The sequence below is a fragment of the Crocodylus siamensis genome, chromosome 2 (genome assembly GCF_052110815.1).
Source record: "Crocodylus siamensis isolate JL-2025a chromosome 2, ASM5211081v1, whole genome shotgun sequence".
Taxonomy (NCBI): Eukaryota; Metazoa; Chordata; order Crocodylia; family Crocodylidae; genus Crocodylus; species Crocodylus siamensis.
The window spans coordinates 205,579,413-205,598,655 of record NC_143396.1 but is presented as its reverse complement, the minus strand read 5'-3'; the positions used below and the strand labels follow the sequence as shown (position 1 = coordinate 205,598,655).

The 19,243-nt window shown below is 45.4% G+C and overlaps 1 protein-coding gene across 2 annotated transcripts in view; it reads left to right on the top strand.

The window, feature by feature from the left end:
- Positions 1–3,839: 3,839 nt before the first annotated feature.
- NELL1 (neural EGFL like 1) overlaps positions 3,840–19,243 on the top strand; it is a 524,835-nt gene continuing 509,431 nt past the window's right edge. For both annotated transcript variants that reach the window (XM_090032860.1, XM_090032859.1), the window contains exons 1-2: positions 3,840–3,994; positions 9,993–10,121. In XM_090032860.1, the coding sequence (XP_089888986.1) occupies positions 3,943–3,994; positions 9,993–10,121 (181 nt within the window). In that variant the 5' untranslated portion in view covers positions 3,840–3,942. The remainder of the gene's footprint in view (positions 3,995–9,992; positions 10,122–19,243) is intronic.

Sequence of the window (19,243 nt, the reverse complement as noted above, 5' to 3'; positions counted from 1 at the left end):
TCAGTACTAATACAGGGAAAGCATTTGTTACCAGTCATATAATATTAGAGAAAGTGTGAGAATGGCCTTAGGAGGTGCCAATTTCTCTAACCCTCTATTCACTTCTTCTATTTGGTTCCTAGCAAAAAATACAGAAATCTTTTTTCCCCCCCCTACAATGTGCTGCCTCTGTGAATTACCAGAAAAGGGCTTTTAACATGTATGACTATATTGTTAGTACCCTTATCTGTAGGATTGACTCTGGTTTTGTAGTTTCTAGGGTCGGAAGGGACCTGAACAGATCATTAAGCCCGACCCCCTGCCCTGGGCAGGAATGGGTGCTGGGATCATAATACCCCAGCCAGATATCTATTCAACCTCTTGAAGACCCACAAGGTAGGGGATAGCACCACCTCCCTTGGGAGCCCATTCCAGAGTCTGGCAGCCCTAACCATAAAGTGATGCCTCCTGATATCAAGCCAGAACCTAATCTCAATCAATTTGTGGCCTGTTATTCCTTGGTTAGAATGTTACTTACTGAAATACCTCCATTACATCCTGCAGGGTCTATGTTTTCCTTTGAGGTTTCTACTCTAAATAGCCACATGGCCCCAGAATTATTTCAAGCTGGTCTACCCCCAAAGTTGCACAGGATTTAGGTAAAGGCATGCTTTTAAATTGATTTCCCTAAGTCAGTACAAACTGCTGCATTCATTATCTTATGTATTTTTTTTAATCTTTGGTTATTTTTAATTTAGCTTAAGCTGACAAGGAATCAATTTTTGATAACTCAGGATAAGGGAAGCTTAGTTGATTTATGTGGGACCACTCTGGGTTTGCACTGGTTTAATTTAATCAGTTTAAAAGAAAACCTTCATGGTGCAGCAAGAAGGAACAATTAAAATGTCTTTGAAACACTTCAGAGAGCTACCTGTACAAGAGTACTTGCTTTTGCACTGTGACAAAAGCAGCTGAAGTGCTACAGAATATTACCGCTTCAAATGAGGTGCTATTTTGCAGCATTTCCTTTCTTATTACATGAGTATGGGAACAGGGAACCGCTCAGTCCTTCAGAATCACACAGTGCTCTGCTTTTCTCCTGCTCCTTCATTGGGAGGGGAGGGTGGGCAGTCTGACTTAACAGACTGTGCAGCTGTGGGGTCCAACTCACTGGTCCTGGCCAGTTTGATACTCAGAGCCCCCTGCTGGTGCTGGGCTCTCTAGCCCCAATCGCCTCTACCTCTCCTAAGTCAGAAGAGGATTTCAGGTGGGAGTGGGGTGGGAGAGCCAAACTGAAGGTCTCTACAGTCCCCTGTAGCACCCCATGTCTGGACAGTTGTGGCTGCATGCAGCTGCAGCAATTTTTAATCATTCCAGCCTGGGAGTGCCACAGGGGCTGTATCTTTATCCCAGGTATGAAAAGATACCTTTGTGAAACATTTCCAGCTTTTCAAAAGCTACTCGTGTCTGCATCTTTAGTTAAACCCAGTGCAACTGTGTGTGTAGGTATATGAGACCTTAGTGTAAGAGCACCAGGTCATTCTGTGACTGAGCAAATGTGAACGGCATAACATAGAGGCGTGCTTCAGAGCACAGCATTGCCCTTTCATCTAAGAGGCCCATTTCTATTAGTCCATGTTGTCAGAGTACCGCAGAAGGTGCTGCTCTACAATTGGCTCTATTCATTCCATTGGGATAAGAATGGCACCTGCAAAATTAAACTCTAAGGAAAAAAAAAGAAATATACTTAAGACTTTAAAAATGGAAATGGCTAAAAATCACCAGAGTACATTGGTGATTAATGACCGAGAATTTTGGGGACATTGACCTCATAGATTCCACTAAGCGTATCCATTGCCTCCAGCCAGGAACACCTGTGTTCTGCACTTGATATCATTTACTAAATAACTAAGCAACCCTTGTAGGCTTTTATTGTTTGCCAAAATAAGAGTACATGAATATAAATAACCCTTAAAGTAGTCGTATATTTCCGTGGTGTTGTAACTTGAACATAGTTGTACAGAATTTTATTATATATTTAAGTCTGAACAAACAGAGCCTTTTCTTACGTGGCATATAAGTACCAAATATCCATCTGAACTGACATTGCCCAGAATCAGACCACTAGGGAGAAAAAAATCCTCTGGCTTTACAATGAAATGGTGATTCAACTTGAAGTTCTGTAAAGCTAGACTAATCTCTCACGGGAGGTGGAAAGAGAATTAGTATAGTTTTATTTTCCCCCAAAATAGAAATCATTTTGTTTCTCAGTGTCTGACCCTATTTCTACTGATTTAAACAGGAGCAAGATCTGGGTCCCAAGTTTTCTGGGCTAAATTTAAAGCCATATTTTATTAGTGAGAAGCAGTAGGTGACATTATTTTATGTGGTATAATGTATTTTTTGACATGCTGGATGGGGTTGAGAGAGGGGACAGAGGTTTGTTTTGGTAATTGTTCTGGGTGGTGCTTTTTCCCTGCAGACTTTCCAAAGCTTTAAAGAATCTTCCCACCTGTTTGGATTGAAAACATGAGAACCAGCAGCCAAGTGACTCGACCATAGGAATGCAGAGAGCCAGCGGAGGAGTCTTTTGATTCTTTTATCCCCCACCCCTTGCTTTTCCATTGCTGTACCATTAACAAAAGTCAGATCAGCTAATTTATCCCAAGTTTCCCAAACATTTCTGATGTAAAGCAGGTACAGAGAGAATGGTAAGTAAAGATCATTCTTTACAAAAACAGAAGTAGACTCACATCACCAGTGAGGAAGGTTTCCCAAAATGAACCTTGTTTAGGTTACCAAGTATTAAGTTCTCTACAGAATGGGGTGGCTGCAGGCTCTCAACCTGCTGACCCATAAACAGAGGACAAACGCTTGGAACGAGGGGCACAATACAAGAGTAGTGTAGGAATCTCACTGCTCTGTGTAATTCAGGGTGGGTCCTCACGTTGATATCCAGATAATGCTTAAATGACAAGAATAAGAGAAAATAAGAAAGAAAAAAGCAGCTGCAGTAAAGACAGAGCAGGCTCCTCAAGCTGGCTTCACCGGCTGGGCCAGCTGAAGGGTGGGTGATTGCCATTTTGTCGGGGGTGGCTTGTAATTTTGTGAGTGGCGTGTTGCTCCTAGCCCTTGTGCAGCACTCCGAGGTGGGGTGGGTGGTTTAAAAAAATGTAAAAAGCTGGGTAAGTAAAAAGCACGAACACAAGAGGTTAGCAGATGGAAGCGAGGCTGACGCACCCCCTGCTAGCTGTGCCTCCCCCTCACAGGCCTGCTCAGCAGAAGGAGAAAGGGCACTCTTTCCCATTAATCTTGAGCTGGAAGCAAATCTATCAGATCCTTCCAGAGGCTGGGAGGAGGAGGAGGGCAAACCCCTAGCCACGCTGGGAGCACGCCCGGTCGTGTCCTGAGGTCTCAGTGGGTAACAGGTGCAGCCTGAACCCACCGAGGTGATCAGCGGCACTCAGTGAGCAGGGCAAGGTGCAATGCCACCCCCGTAGGAGCCCAGCCTAGAGGAGGGCAGGGGCATTCCCAGGGGGGCTGCTGCCTCCAGCAAAGGGGTGAGGTGATTCCCCCGCCCCTGGGCTCCACGCTGCGGACCCCTGGCGGCAGGGGCATGAGCAAAGCGCCCCCCCGCCTCAGTGCAGGCGCCTGGCGCGGGGTGGGGGGGCTGATCCACTGGCAGCGGGGGGGAGGGGGGGCCGCCTGCAGCCGGCACTCGGCGCAGCCCAACGAGCCCGGCCGGGGGGGGGAGCAGGGGCGTGGGCCCGGGGCTGCCGCGTCAGGGGGAGCGGAGGGGGGGGCCCGGGCTGGGCGAGCATCCCCGAGCGAGGCACATGGACTCTTCCTGGGGAGCGGGACTGGCCGCGGGTGGAGCCGGCGCCGCCGCGTCTCTGCCCAGCCTGGCTGAGCGCCGCGAGTTCGAGCCCGGCAGCTGCCGAGCGGCGCGCGGGGCCCGCGCAGATGGAGCGCCTCGTGGTGCTGGCGGCGGGCGTGCTGGCTGCGGCCGGGGCAGGTAGGACCCCGGCACGGGGCTGGGCGAGCGGCGGGGAAACTTTGCCCCGCCGGGGAAAGCGAGCCGCTGCCGCGGGCTCCCGGCGCACCCTGCCCGTCCTGCAGGCGGGAGAGCAGAAACAAGGAGCTCGGACCCGCACCTCCCCTCCCCTCGGGGGTGTCAGACCTCTTCCTGCCTCTCTCCTTCCCTCCCTCCAGGCTCTCAGATTCCCTTGCCTCCCCTCGGGGTCTCGGACCGCCGCCCCTGCTCTCCCAGCAGGGTCTCAGACCCCCACCTCTGCCTGCCTCTTCTCGGAGTCTCAGACCCTCCTCCCCCTGCTTCTCCTCCGGGGTCTCGGATCCCCCCTCCCCTCCCCTCCCCCCCCCCATCAGGGTCTCATCCCCCGCTGCCCTTCCCGGCTCAACAGGGCAGGCACCTGCCGGAGGGGGCATTTTTTGCCCCCCTTGCCATGCAGCACAGGTGCCAGGGCCAGCAGGAGAGCAGGCTTGACTCTGGGGGCCACAGGTGCGGGCACGCCTCCCCTGCCCAAGCAGAGCCCTCCTTGCCAGGCAGGCGACTGGGCACGCAGCGGGGGCAGGGACCTCTTGGGCAGGCCGGTAGCTTCGGCATGCCCAGCTGGCAGAGTCACCTCTGCCCAGTGGAGCTGCTGCTTGTCTTGCTGGGTTGCAGGGGACTGGGGAGGAATCCTCCGCACTGAGTTTTTTTTTGACAGGCTCCTCTTTGGGGACCTTTCTCATTTTGCCCGGCTCCTCCAGGTGAGCCCTCCTGCCCTCTGTTCATTTTTGCGGCGCTTAAGAAGCGGTCTCTCAGGAGGGGCATGTGTGAGGCGAGATTCAATAATGAAAAGTTTCAGGAAGCCCAGGCTGCCTCTCTCACTCCCTGCTGTTTGTTCATGAAAGGAGAGGATTTGGAGTGAGAACAGGTGAAAGCTGCAGGGAAGCAGACATTAGCCTGAGAAGGAAAGAAAGAGCAGGTCCCTTTGGATTTTTCTGCTTTCCAGAGGGCTCTGGGACCACAGGGCAAGGCAGAGTTTTGCCACGAAGCTTCCCATTTAATAACGTTGGGAGCGTCCTTCAGGATGCTGGTATTAAACGTGGTCCTTCAGGATGCTGGCATTAAACATGGTCCATTGCCAGATGCACGCCTGATACCGTAGCCTGATCAGAAAGCTTCCCTTTGTAAATTTGAGGTTGCTGATCAGTATTCCTTTTGGGCTGATTAGAAGACTGGCACATTTTTAATTCTGGCTATTTAGTGCAAACGCTTTCTAGGAGGGGCTTTATCTGTAAGAGAGAGTCTCATTATCGGCTTGAAGGCATGCATATGCAGATCACACGCATGAGCTGATATCTCGATATCTTTCATCCACAAGTATTGCTATATTGGCTGCAATGGGGGCCATTTTTATTAAAGTGCATGCTTTAGTGAGAACTGAAATGTAGCCTCCCTGGGCATTTAGGAAGGTTTAAAGACCTGGGGAATACTTGTAACAGGCAAGATACAGACTACAAATCCCTGATGCAAAGAGTTACTAGAAATAATATAGCAGAAACACATCTTTTTCTTGTGGAGTCTTTGTTCTCTTTACTCTCATGTAGTGTACTACTCTTAGTAAGCTTGGATTTAGGGTACATGAGGGGATCATTTTCAGGATGATGTGCAAATCATGTTTTCAGGAAAATGACCTGGTAAAATTACTATAGGCACAAATTTATATTTTCCCTAGAAATCAAAGTTTAAGATGGCAGTTAACATAATAAAGTATTGGAGTATTGCCCCATCAGTGACTGTCACTCGAACTTGTAGAGTGTGACAGTAAAGATGCCTGGGGAGAAAATTTCTCTTGTTTTCTTAGCCACTGTAACATTGATATTGCATATTGACACTCAAAATGGTTGCTAAGACTAATTTGACGCTAAATTATTTGGAATGGTGGAGCTCCTTGGAAAGTTATTTTTGTGCACTGATAGGCATCAGTGCTGTTAATTGTCAAAAAATGGAATATACGTTTTAGAGTTTACTTGATGCTGCTGTTCAAATGGAAAATATGTGCTAGACAATGACTGGATTGTGCTAAGTATGTTTTTACTTAAGTTCCTTCTCTAGCACAACCGTATGTATCTACACATCGTCTCTCTACACATCATCCATGTATAGACATTATCACATAATATAAGCAGGTGCACTGAAAGTATAATTAAACTATAGAGAATTTTCATTGATCACTAGGACTTGGGTATCCTTGAGAAAGGTGCAGGCAGACAATGCAAATTGCAAGGGCTGTGAGGCTGCATTCATTTCTTTGAGGGATTTCCTGTTGACATCATTCTTAATTACATGGCTTAAGTCTCTCATGTACTACAGTGCCTTCAAGTCTCATAGGTCCAAATCCCCAGACTCCTGAATTTTTCTATCTTTGCTCAGGCAAACTTCTGAAGCAACTGGAGTTTTTTTTCCCCCCTGAGTAAGAAACTGAGCTAAAGATTTGGCCTGTCGGCTTGTACAGGGGTTGAAGACAGTCAGCCCCTCACAAGATCCATAATTTGCACAACTTGAAAACAGTAACGTTTAAGGAATTTCTAGGTTTTTGTTCTGTTACTAAGAGACAGCATACAATATTGGATGCCAATGCAGTTGATGTGCCCATAGTTCTCTTTACGTAACTCTCCTAGTTAAGATCTCTGAGCCTGGAGACCACAGAGGGAAAGGAAACCTGGTTATAAAACAGAAACTACTCATTTGTCGTGTATTAATTATTAAATGACCAGGATTTTGAGTGTCTGCATGCAATCTCAAGAGCCGGTACAAGAAAATGAACAGGTATTTCAAGCGACAAAGTATATTCTTACTAAGAATGTTTGAACCTGGGGTGACCAAAGTGTCAGCTGATGTAAAATAAGTCAGTGGAGCCATGCTGATTTATGCCAGTTGATTGTCTGGTCTCTGCGTCTCAAATAAGCAGTTTTAAAATAGAGTGAAACTACTGTACTTAATGGGGTCACCTCTGTTTGCTGTGTTAGGACACAACTGTACTCTCGCTGAAGTCAATGAGCTTCCTACCTGAGGTCCTTGGGGCATCTTGGAGCTGCAGTGGAGGTGATCTGGGCACACAGAGCCTGGCTGGCAGCTGAAGCGTGGCTCTGGCTGGCCAGGCTCCAGTTTTGAGCAAAGCACACTGCTGCCAAGTGTGTGGGGGGTTTTTTTTGTTTTTTTTTGTGTGGTTTTTTTTTTTGCTACTGGGATTTCCTGGTATCTGAATTTGGCTCTTTGCTGCAAACATGAAGTGCAGGGAATCAAATCATGTGTGCAGTGTGTGTTTTGCGGTACCTCAAAAGCTTCTGAGACACTGCAAAGTGCACTGGTGCGCTCATGTGAATGTACCCCATTAAACATGGCTTAGTGGTTCATCCTTCCAGTATACAACATGTTGGGATTGATATCAGTAGAAGAGTGGTCTGATTGCGCTGGGCTTCTGGTTGGCCCGTTACTCTTTGGAACCAAACGTTCCAATCTCAGCTGAGTCAGCCCAGCCTTTCCTTCTTCCTAAAATGTTACCCTTACTATCAAAGTTTGTGCATTCTTCTTTTGAATGAGACCTTAAAAAAAGAAGGTACCATTTGGCTTTGATGTTCTTAGCCAAAATATTTCCTTTCTGATTGTTGTGTGTGCTGTTTAAAGAGCAGAATGCTACTCCCTTCTCTGTAGACTTGGATGCCTTGTTAGCAGTGCTGCTCCATGCTGTGATGCAGTGTGGGGTCTTTATAAACACCAGGTTTATTGTTACTATTCACTAACTTGATCATTCTTTGCTTTGGTCAAAGGAATGTATTTTTTATGAATACGTTTTTATAGTTGTGGGTTTATATTTGGTTAGGATGATTTTCGCTGGGAAGAGCTGGTTTGATATTGAGACAGCGGGCTGCATAGTTTCTCACTTGAGACTTTGGATGCTATTACCGAATGTGGCAGCACCCAGCTGAAGGAGAAGAATTAAAATCGCATTGGAATACAAGCGCTGTGGGTTCTGAGCGCCTGGAATGGATTGAAGAGTATGTTAAGCCCAGTGACACTGTTGAGAGTTTAAGAAAATTATAATGTAGGAGCAGTTTACCCCAAGTTCATTGCAGGCTGTCTGAATTTTCTACAAAAATGTGTCTAGCCTTATATTCACATGACAGCATAAAGTCAATACACTCTAATAGAATTTCTGTGGAAGCCAGAACTGTTCTTATGAAGTGAAGTCTTCCGTCATAGGGGCCAGTCCTGCTAGGTACACAGCATTCTCAATTTGTGCTTAAGGACTGAGGTGAAAGGGAGAGTTTAAAGTTTCCTTTTCAATCACTTTTAATACTTCATGCATTTTATGAAATAGTGTCATCTGCATTAGCACAATATATTACCCAAGGTATTTTAATACTTGAGTAATGGAAAAGGAGAGAGTTCTGTGGTCTAATTGATTTATGAACAGAATTTATGATTTCTTCTTGTTCATTATCAACCCCAATAGTTTTTGAGAGAGTCTTTCAAAAACTGAGAACAGGACACATGCTGTCTAACTCTTTCAGATATACCAGCCCTGAAAGAAACGAAAGGAAGTGATTTAAATATAACATAGGACAACGCTCAGTGGAATTGGGTATACTTTGCCAAGAATGCTGGGCCCCTTGAAGCCAGTGGAAGTTTTACCCATTGATTTCAGTGGGGTCGGGGTTTTATTCTATGAGCTTATTCCTCCTGCTCCTAATTAAGTTAGTTGCAAAACTCATTAGGGACATGATTGGATTCTACAAGAGGTTCTCAATCTACATCCCAAGCACATATCTGATAGTACATCAATCACCATGTTGACAGATGGCCCCAGGACAGTCTCTTCCTATTTCTGGCTGGATAAATGTGGTATATTTAACCATCTAAAGTGTTTGATAAACATATAACTGTCCTTAACTTCTGATCCTTGATATGTACAACAACTTTAAATTGCATTTGGACATTAATAGCCACTCTCATCTGTATCGAAGGTATGAAAATCATCCATTTTCATTGAGGTGGTGTAGGATGGTGGTTCTCGGCCTTTTTGGACTTGAGGTCCCCCCTCACTCCTGACCCACAGCCTCCTAGCCCTGCTGGTGTCCCTCACTCTCAACCCACAGTTCCCCACCCCCTCAGCCCTCCTGGTGCCCCTCACCCCTGACCTGCTTCACCCCCCCACTAGGCCTCAACCCCTCAATGTGTGGGGCAGAGAGTAGGTATGTGGGGAAGGGGGGGGGCATGTGACCCCCCAGATTTGTGCACTTACAGGAGGCACGGGGCTGCAGTCTGGCTGCACAGACACAGGCAGGTGGGACCCAACGTGGGAGGGGTAAGCAGGGTGGTGAGACTCACTGCTGCTACTGCTGGGACCCCCACACCAGCTGTACCATAACAGCGTGAGGAGTAATGGCTGGGGGGCCATACTGCCCTCACTTCTTCCTGGTGCCAACTGCTTGTGTGCTGGGCAGCAGCTCTACCCTAATGCAATGGTCTGGCTGCCACTGCTCCCCTCAAGCTGCCCAGACTGCCTCCCACATCACCGTTCCCCAGGGTACAGTCACAGCCTGAGGAGAGAGCGGTAGCTGGGCCATGGTGGCAAGGTAGAGCTGGAGCCTGACGCATGAGCAGCTGGCAATGGGAGAAGGTGAGGCCAGTGTGGCCCCCCCATCCATTATTCCTTGTGCTGCTGGTGATGTGGCTGTCACGGGGGTCCTGGCAGTGGCAGCAATGAGTCTCGCTGCCCTGCTCTGCCCTTGCCTGGTGGGTCCTGCCCACTGGGCTGTGGAGGCCGCTCCTATCCTTGTCGGTCCAGCCAAGCTAGAGCCCCAAACCCACCATGGGTGCATAAATTGGGGAGGAGGGGGAACATGCCCTCCCGATGCATTTCCTTTTCTTTCCTAGTTTACCTTCATTATTTTAATTCCTTGATTTAAAATAAAAATTGATTTGCCTCAATTTCTTTTTGCAGTTGCTGGATTTGGAATGGATCCTGACTTACAAATTGATATCATCACAGAACTGGACCTTGTGAATACGACCACTGGAATTACGCAGGTGTCAGGGCTACACAATGCCAGCAAAGCATTTTTATTTCAAGGTAAATCAAACAGCTTCGTTTCACTAGGACAGCCCCTGTCTTTATGAATTACTGAGAGTCTGGATGTTTAACTTAAACTCTATAATGTGTTTGCATTTCACTATGGCTTATGCTTATCTTGAAGATATTGTATGTCTTATTGTGATTAATGTGATGTTTTTAAAAGAGTTCTATCGGGTAGCTTACATCAGTAAGCACAAATTTCAAGGGAAACATTTTTAGGTAGGTGCAAACCTTTTCCTAAGTTGTTTTCAACCAAATCCTTTGCAGCAGTTTCCTGGCCTGGACCCAGTCCTACCTTGACATTTTTGCCCATGTACCCATACACCATAGGAGTTGTGTGAAAAGAAGAGGGTAGTCCTAGAGTCCTTTGTCAGTATATTGATATTGGTTAGTACTATATCAGACTCCAGACTATTTCAGTGGGACTCCTTGCATGAAAACAGTACATAATACCATATTTTTGACTGTCCAAGTTGAAACTGGCACAAAGTAAGTTGAGGACATTCCTGGGGAAAAAGTAACTGCTTTGTTAAGTAACTACAGGTCATTTATCTCCAGCCTAGCTAGTTTAATATGAATAAATAAGATACCTATCAGAAAATTGTATTGGAAGAACCCTTTAGGAAAATTATGCAGCTTTTACCCATACTTCATGATATTTTAAATCACATGGTTTGTGCTAATTCCTAGATGCCAGAATCATTAACATCTGAAATGTAGGCATCATTACAACTATGAGATATTTAGCTCATTACAACTATGAGATATTTAGCTTTTGATTTCCTTCCTAAGAATTCAGTTTTGCATTTTGTGCTGGAGTACTATTTAGGTAGCTGAGGTGACCTGTGTTAAAAGCAGGTCTCTGCAGACTACAGTCTTAATTAGTTTAAAATATTTTAAATTTTTCAGTTGAGGTTTTGTGGTGTTAACTGAAATCACATTGACAGACTGTTACTGTGGGTCTTCAGTGTGGTAGTCAATCTTCATGGAAAAGTGAAGAGGTAATCCAGGAGTGTTTGAAACTATTGAGACTGAAATAAAATTTGAAAGGATAGTGATAATGGATGTACAGTTCTTTAGTTCCTTTTGTACTAGAGAACCCCAAAGTACTTGTAATTTTCTTTAGGTTTCTAAGATAAAAACTTTACACAAAGTTTATCTGCCTCTGAAATGCAGACAGCTCTAGGGAAAAACGTGCTTGGACAGGAAGTGAAGAATAAAGTTTAGGGTTTGGAGTTGGTATGCAAAACTCTTTGAAACCTAGATCCCCAGGAACAAATCTCTTCATGCGTAAAGCTCCTGTGCTTGAGCAGTCACCTCCTGTAAATCCTTTTTCACCAAGAGGCCAGGGTAGAACTGCTGTCTGTATTTAGGTGTCTGTGTATAGTTTTAGTCAGGAATGGGTCTGGGATGGGACTCTTGACCAAGCATTCCCAGTTCTTCCTCCTTCCTGGAAGAGCTGTAAGGGAGACCCCCTCCCTGATGCCGTGAGACAGAGTGCAGATCCCAGATTACCCTGATTGTTTTGGGGTGACTTCCCTGGTTGTACATATTATTTTTTTGTTAATTGTCAGTAGTATGCTTGAGGCTGAATAAGATAGAAACATCCCCCTTCATTAGACAAAGAAGCTTTCTTTAGGACAAAGGATATCAAGCTCATCCTTCTACTTCCTTGCTTTTTTTCCCCTTTTTCTTCTAGTTGGCTAAGTTTTATTTAAATGTAATGGCTCTCTTGCCATCTTCTGCTGATATATTAAATCTAGTATCTTTATTGTGTTCTATTTCATGTGTAGTAAAATCAGTGGAAAGAAAAGGTAATAGCTTAATTGTAGGAAATGGAAAAGAACATAATTTTTTTTTTAACCTGTAGGGTAGTTACTGTCTTCCAAGTAATTACGGGATATATTATCTGTACACATAGTATATACTTCCTTGTACAGGAGCTTTTCATCTGGGCCATGAAGCCATTTGCAGTCCAGATGGTGTACACGGATCAGCCATGTACTGAAGCCAGAGTATGCCCTGGACTGGACCCGTGTGTTGCATGCGGCATGCAACTCCAGCCCTTGTGCTGCATGCACATGTGCTGGCCCTGCCCCGGCCCACTGCATGTGGGATTCATGACTGGTGTGGAGTGTAGGCCCAGTCCAGGTGTGTGTTGCAAAGCACCTGCTCTGGACCAGCTCTGTGCACTGGATATGGAGCAGTGGGCTGGTCTGTGGGCCTGATCTGTGCTGGTCCTAGACACAGCCTACAGGGCTGCTCCGGTGTGGGTGCCCCATGCAGTGCACACTTTGAACTAATCTCATGTGCAGTGCATGGGACTTGTCTGAGACCCACAGGCAGCACCGTGGATCAGGTGATATAGCCTGCAATCCGGAGCAGCTCTATCTTTGACACCCTTGCCTTAGGACGATGACTTGACCTTGCTTTAGACCTTTTGGTTCAGGCTAATTTGTTCTTTGTTTGATGCTCATCTTTCTTTGCTGGTGCTTCGATGTTTATCAGTAGCTGACCAACCATTGTGTTAAATAATAATAGAGCTTTTTTTTCTGCAGTTGAAACTCCGGAGACAATTTACAAAAGCTTGAATTTGGCTACACTAGATTGGAATACTGAACCATTAGAATCACTGATCTTTGTATTTGATTTCCTTAATTTTACAGTAGTTCTTCAGCCTCACAAACCTTGTACATGTTGGAGCATCCCCAAAATGACTCTCTCAGAAAATGCTAGGAAAGTAGCACCTAAGTTTTAAAAATTGCAGTGTTCTATGACGCGTATCACTAATCCACTGCAAGATGTACCTCCTTTTCTATGTTCTCTAAGAAGTGATCCCTTCTTTCAGAAAGGCTTTGATCATTTATTGTTGTGCTGTACTATTTAATGCCTGCTTTTCTTTTCTTTGCTTTACTTACTTGTTACACATTGCTGTAATATCTAGTATCTGTTTCTCAGGGTTCTGGCAAACATTTATTTAATGGCATGATGGAAACTGATTCCGCATGTACACGGTAAAGAATTGCAATTTTGGGATCAGGGGTCAGATCCCAGTCACTTTGGGCACCTATACATGTGCAGCAAGGCTGCTCCCATGCACTGTAATTACAGTGCATTGGAGTAGACTTGACTAATTGAGTCTGCTGAAGCATGGTAATTACTGTGCTTCAGCAGACTCCAGTGTCACATGTATCAGCGTATCCGTGCTGAAAAATGGCAGCAGGGGCGCTGATACACATGTTGCTCTGGGTGTTTTAATTAGAGCGGCTCTCAGAGCCTCTAATTAAAGCCCTCCCCCCAGCACACAGCCATGGAGCATGTGTATCATTACTGTGTGCCAGTGCACGGGGAACCAGGGGTTATGACTTCACCAAGGATTTCACCTATGAGTTGAAAGCTTGGTGCCTGCAACACTGTCTGCAAGGCTGACAGTCAGCTGGTTGTCGGCCCCAGCCTGACTAGGTCTGGGTCTGGTCCAAGACTGTGAGCTCTCTAGGGTCCAGGTTCAACCACTGGCTGATTGTTGGACCCATCCTCAGACAATTTTGTTTCTGGTTCACCTGAGGCTGTTCAGGCAGACAGCTGATTGTCAGCCCTGGTGGGTTCAAGGGCTTTCCCCACTGAGGTCTTTAGTCCCCATACCTTGCATCTTCGGTGGGACTGCTGAGCTTGGGTCAGAGGCTCCCAGCTGGGGGAGCTGAAAAGCTGCCAAATGTGTGGGGTTTAAAGTCTCTGTGCAGGAAGTCCTTTATCTCCCCCTGCTGGAAGCCTTTGATCCCCCATGCCCAGAAGCCCTGCCAGAGCAGCTGGGCATGGGGTTTAAATTTCCCACTGAGGGAAGCCTTTTGGCTACCTTATCTAGAGGCTCTTCTCTTTCCCTCCACCAGGGCAGCCCTGGGCCCAGTTGGGAACCAGGACTACATGGAAGGCCAGTGCCCACTGTCAACTGATTTCAGTCATTCGGTTTTTCTCACCCTTCAAAAATGCAACTACTTTCAATCTTAGAAAGGACACCAAAGAAAGAAATCAACAGAGAAACTGTTACTCTTTATTCAGTTCTGACCTTCAGTGTATTATGAGACAGACTGCCATGTTGTGTGGTTACATGCAGTAACAATAGATACTAAAAATTTATGTTCTTAAAATCTCACCTTAAGAAAGTTTAGAATTTAGCTCTAAAAGGAACCTCCCAGACCACTGAACCCAGTCCTTTCTGCGGGTAAGAATCCACAAGATTGTTTGGCTAGCACACCAGAGCCACAAAGCACACTAATCCTCCCTGCAAGAATTGCCAGGGATAAATACCAGGGAAAACTAGGGTGGTGCCAACTGCAGTGCAGAATTTGTTATGTTAATATGTGTTCTTGTGATTTTGGAAAAAAATAGTTCTGTACAGCAGAGGAAGGCCCCCCACCAAAAAGTGCAACCATTATGACCAGGAAATATCTTTCTTATCTCAAATTCAGTGATTGGTTTGATCCTGAGGGCATGAGCAAGACCCTCCAGCCAGGCACTGGAGACCTTCTGATACCTGATAGGAACATCAGCACATTTTGGCTGATCCATTAACCGTTGCAAATGTCCAGTGCTTCAGAGGAAGGCAGGAAAGAAAAAAAACCGAAACAAATGAAAGCAACAACTTCTACCACCAAATAATACATTCATGGAAGGTTGAGGGAAATTCTTTCTGGGCCCTGCAGGAAACCAGCAAAAACCCTGGACCATGGGATTACTAGAACCCTCTTGCACAGAGATGGAGTTGTATTTCAGCACCGTCAAAGGCATATCAAATACTTGAATCCATTTGTCAGATGCACTGATTAGTGCTGGAAGAATACCCCTTTCCCATTGTGCTATCCCTTCCATACTCTTGTTGAACTTCATTTCAGAGCCCTTCAGGTACCTTGCATCCCCTACTTTGTTTGAGAGACCATTCCAAAATGTTACTCCACTGATTGTTAAAAACCTTTCTTAAAATTTCTAATAATTTCTAGTCTATCAGCTACCTTATGCTGTTAGTGTCCTTTAAATTGAATAGTTCTCCTCCTCTGATTGGGACTATAACAACATAACATGAAAAGATTTGGCTTATGTAGTCTAGCAAGAACAAATGTTCAGGGGCCAGGAAGAATTTCCTTCAGTCCTTCAGTTTTCTTCAATTAATTCTTCCATGTATGCTTTATTTAGTGTCTGGTTTTGTTTGGTGATAAAAGTGGTTACTTTCATTTGCTTATTTTTATACATTTATCTGAATTTTTGTTTTGCAAGGCTAAATAAGCCAAGCCTTTTAATCTTCTCTTATAGGATAGGTTCTCCATTCCCCTAGCCATCCTAATCACCCTTCCTTGTACCTGCTGCTGTTTAAATTAAGCTTTCTTTAATGTGGATATCTAGAACTGTACACAATTATCTCAGTAGACTTCCCTATAGTTACTAAAAGTACTCCAGATAGTACACCCTGGAATTGCTTTAGTGTTTTAGAGTCACATGATACTGACAGCACATGGTTATCCTGTGATCGACCAGTATAACTGGGTTCCTTGCTTTCTTAGTTGCCTTCAGTCTGTGACCCCCACTCTTTTAACAAAATCTTTAGATTACTTCCTAAATGCATGATTTTTCACTTCATACCATTCTGTTTTTCTAGTCTACAAGGTTATTTTCTTCTTTTTGTTTAATAATCTAATCCCACTCCATGTTGGAAATGTTCTACAGTTTTTGTCATTGGCAAATTTCATAAGAACAAATTTAATTCTACCAAGATCACTAATGAATATAGAAACAGAATGAGTCCCAAGACTGATTACTGAGAAACAACAGTAGTAACCTCACCTCAATCTGATAACGCTCCTTTCCATACAGTCTGTTAGCCAGTTCCTTATCTACCTTACAATTATCTTATCCAGTTTAGCTAAAAAAATCTTGTGAGGCATAGTATCAAATGCTTTGTTTAAATCTAGATAAATTAAGTCCAATATATTACCTTTATCTAAAAAGTCAGTCATTGTTTCATAGAAGGATATTAGATTGTTCTGACATAATCTTCTTGGCTAAATTCTTGTTTCATTTTTCCCATTTTCTCTATACTTCCATATCCTTGATTTTTCTTTCTTCTAATAATAGTTGTTTTAGGACCTTGCATAGAACTGAAGTCACACTGACAGGCCTGTAAGTGCTGGTGTTACTCTTTCCTTTTTTGAATCTAGATATGGAGCCCCGCCCCCAGTTTTGCCACCATAAGCAATGTAAGATTTGCTTTCACCTTAGATGTGGTAATTTCCATTACTTTATCCTTGCTCCCATTTGGTATCATGATATTCACATTTGCATCCCTACTGAAGGTTAAAGCAGTCACTTCATGGGTCACTCCTAGATTATTTTTCATCCCCACCTGATCTTTGGTTTACAGTGGTCCCACTTCTTCCTTCTTTGGGTCTCTTAAGTAGATCATCAAAGAGTCTTTTGCTGTTTGCTTTTAATTTTCTTCGAAAAGTCCATCACATCTGAACTTTTGGATGTTCTTACTCTATTTCTGCACTTTCTGATGTTACTGATCAATCCTGTTTTTCATTCTGTGTAGATTTTTTGCTACTTTTAAGGTGTTTGTTCATCTACATAGGTCTGTAATCCTTTCTTGCCATTTCTCTCCTCTTGTTTGGGATGGAAGCACCATAGTTAAACTAGAGTTGTCAAACAAAAACATTGATCATGATTAGTTGCACGATTAAAAATATTAGTTGCAATTAATCATCATTTCAATCAAACATTTAACTACTCAAAATTATGCACAGAAACACTCAAAATTATGCAAAATTGTGCAGGTACTTTGTATGGTTCAGGGGTGGGAGTGGAGTGTGTGTGTGTATGTTGGGGGGAGTATTTGTGAAGGTATGGGGGGCTGTGTGTGTGGGGTTTGGAGCCTTGGGAGGGAGGGGTCCCTGCATACTGTGGCAGAATGTGGGGGTACTGTGGGTAAGGAGTGAAGGGCAGCAGCAGGGGTGAGGTGGGGGGCTGTGGCTTGGGAGTGAGGGGCAAACACAGAGTCAGATGGACAGGCAGTGCTGTGCCAATAAGTCTGTGGAGGGGAAGGGGCAAAGTGGGGGAGATCAAGCCCCCCATGGTGACGGAGGGGGTGGGCCGGGGCAAGGATAGTCCTTGGGATGATTGGGGCTGGGGGGGTGGGTTATGGGATGGAGTCGTGAGCAGCTTGTGCAGGGGTATGGGTGTGGTGGCTCCCCACACCCTGAGGGAGGCTTAAGGGGCACCTTCCCTTCCCGGATTTGTGTGTGGGGCAGACGCAGGCTGCCTGCTGTGGCCTGTGGCTCTGCACCCTGCTGCCTTTGCCCTGGGAGCTGCGTGATGTCATGTTGTGCCTCTTGCTGCCGGGCAGGCAGGGGATGTGCAGCATGGCCAGCATGTGGCTCTCAGGACAAAGGCAGCAGGGCTCAGAGCCCCAGCCTGTAGCGGGCAGCCTGTCTCTGCCCTACGCACAAATCCAGGGGGCACATGCCCCCCATGCCTCCTCCAGGGGCATGGGAGCCGTGTCCCTTCCTACGCTTCCTACGCCTCCCACAGCTCTGGCCCATGTTCTTCCCTGAGCTGTCCCAGGGTCCTTTTCAACCCAGCACCTGTCTCTCCCCCACTGTGAGGGCCTCGATCTGCCCCTTGCTCCCCCTCCACAGGCTTACTAGCGCGGTGCTGCTCTTTGTATAGTGTGCAGGCTGTGGCTGCTTGTATGTGTCTGTGTTCCCCTATCCATCCCTAGCTGCAGCTCCCTGAAGTCCAAACCCAGGCTGCCCTGCAGTCCTCTGTGCTGCCACCGCTGCCTGGCTCAGAGGCAGCAGAGGGGAGCACGGGCTCAGGCTCCAAAACCATGTGCACAATTAACGCATTAAAAAAAATTAACTGAAGATTGACAGTCCTAACTTAAACTGTAGTTAGTTCAGAGTAACCCTCAGGCCTTAATTGTAGTTAGGTAGAGTGATGCCAATCTAGAGTAACTGGAATTAAATCAGTGTACTTTGTTTTTACCATCATGTTGTAAGACTTAGTCCTGGGTTTGGGACTTCATTGTAATACAGTTTTACAAATTTAAGGACAAATTCAACCTTGCTATCATTGGTGTGCTTTCAAGGGTAAGTATGTGTCAGGCAGCCTACAATAGCCTTAATGTGAGCCATTGGACAAACCTAATTTATCAAATCATTTAAACATGTTCTTAACATTAGTCATGTGGGAAGTCCCATTGAACATGCCCTTTAAACTGGTTAGTAGAGGATTTCAGTTGATAAGTGAGTGATTAGCACCTATAGAAATTAGGTCCTTCACTCTGTTTCATTTTCTGCTTTTGTAAATGGAGAGGAAAAAAGCTTGGGGCTAAGTCTAAGGGGATAACGATCAATCAAAAGTATGTGAATATCAACACTGACCATTTAAAGGGCTAAATGTTGCACCTCTATTAAAAGATTTTTAGGAGTCCACAAATAAAAAAATGTTGAAAACTACTGGGTTAGAGCACTCAGACAGGAAATAGAAGCCTCAGGTTCAGTCCCCTGCCCTAGCCTACAATCTCTCATCGTGCAGGAGTGTGCCCTAATTGCCAGACTGTAGGCTTTTCTGGTTTAGGGGCATGCTCCACGAGTCCTGAAACTGGTCCACTGTGGAGAAAAGAATTCAGTAGGACAGCAAGCAGCAAAAAGGGGGAGGAGCTGGACTTTGTAGCCTTGTGATTAGGTTCTGGGTTCTGGTCCTTACATGCATGACTGCTCTATTTTACATGAAACACGCATTGGTTAAAATGCAGAATTTTTTACTGGAATTTGGGGCTTTTCTCTCCTGCCCTGACATATGAACACCAAAACCAATAAGCTATGGTGGGAAGCACCGTCACAAGTGTCTTCTCCTTTTCTTTTTTCCTTTCCTGCTATGCTTTACATGAAAAGAGAGTGTCTTAGTTCTTTGAAAGAGCGGTTGTAGCACCTTCCTTCAGGAGAGAATCCTGCGAGGAGGATCCCAAGTGAACAGAGATTCCTTCTCGCACCCGGTCACCTAACTCCAAAAAGGGGCAGCTCTGTTCTTTATATTTCCTCTTGGCTAACTTTAGGCAGCTGCCTGTTGGG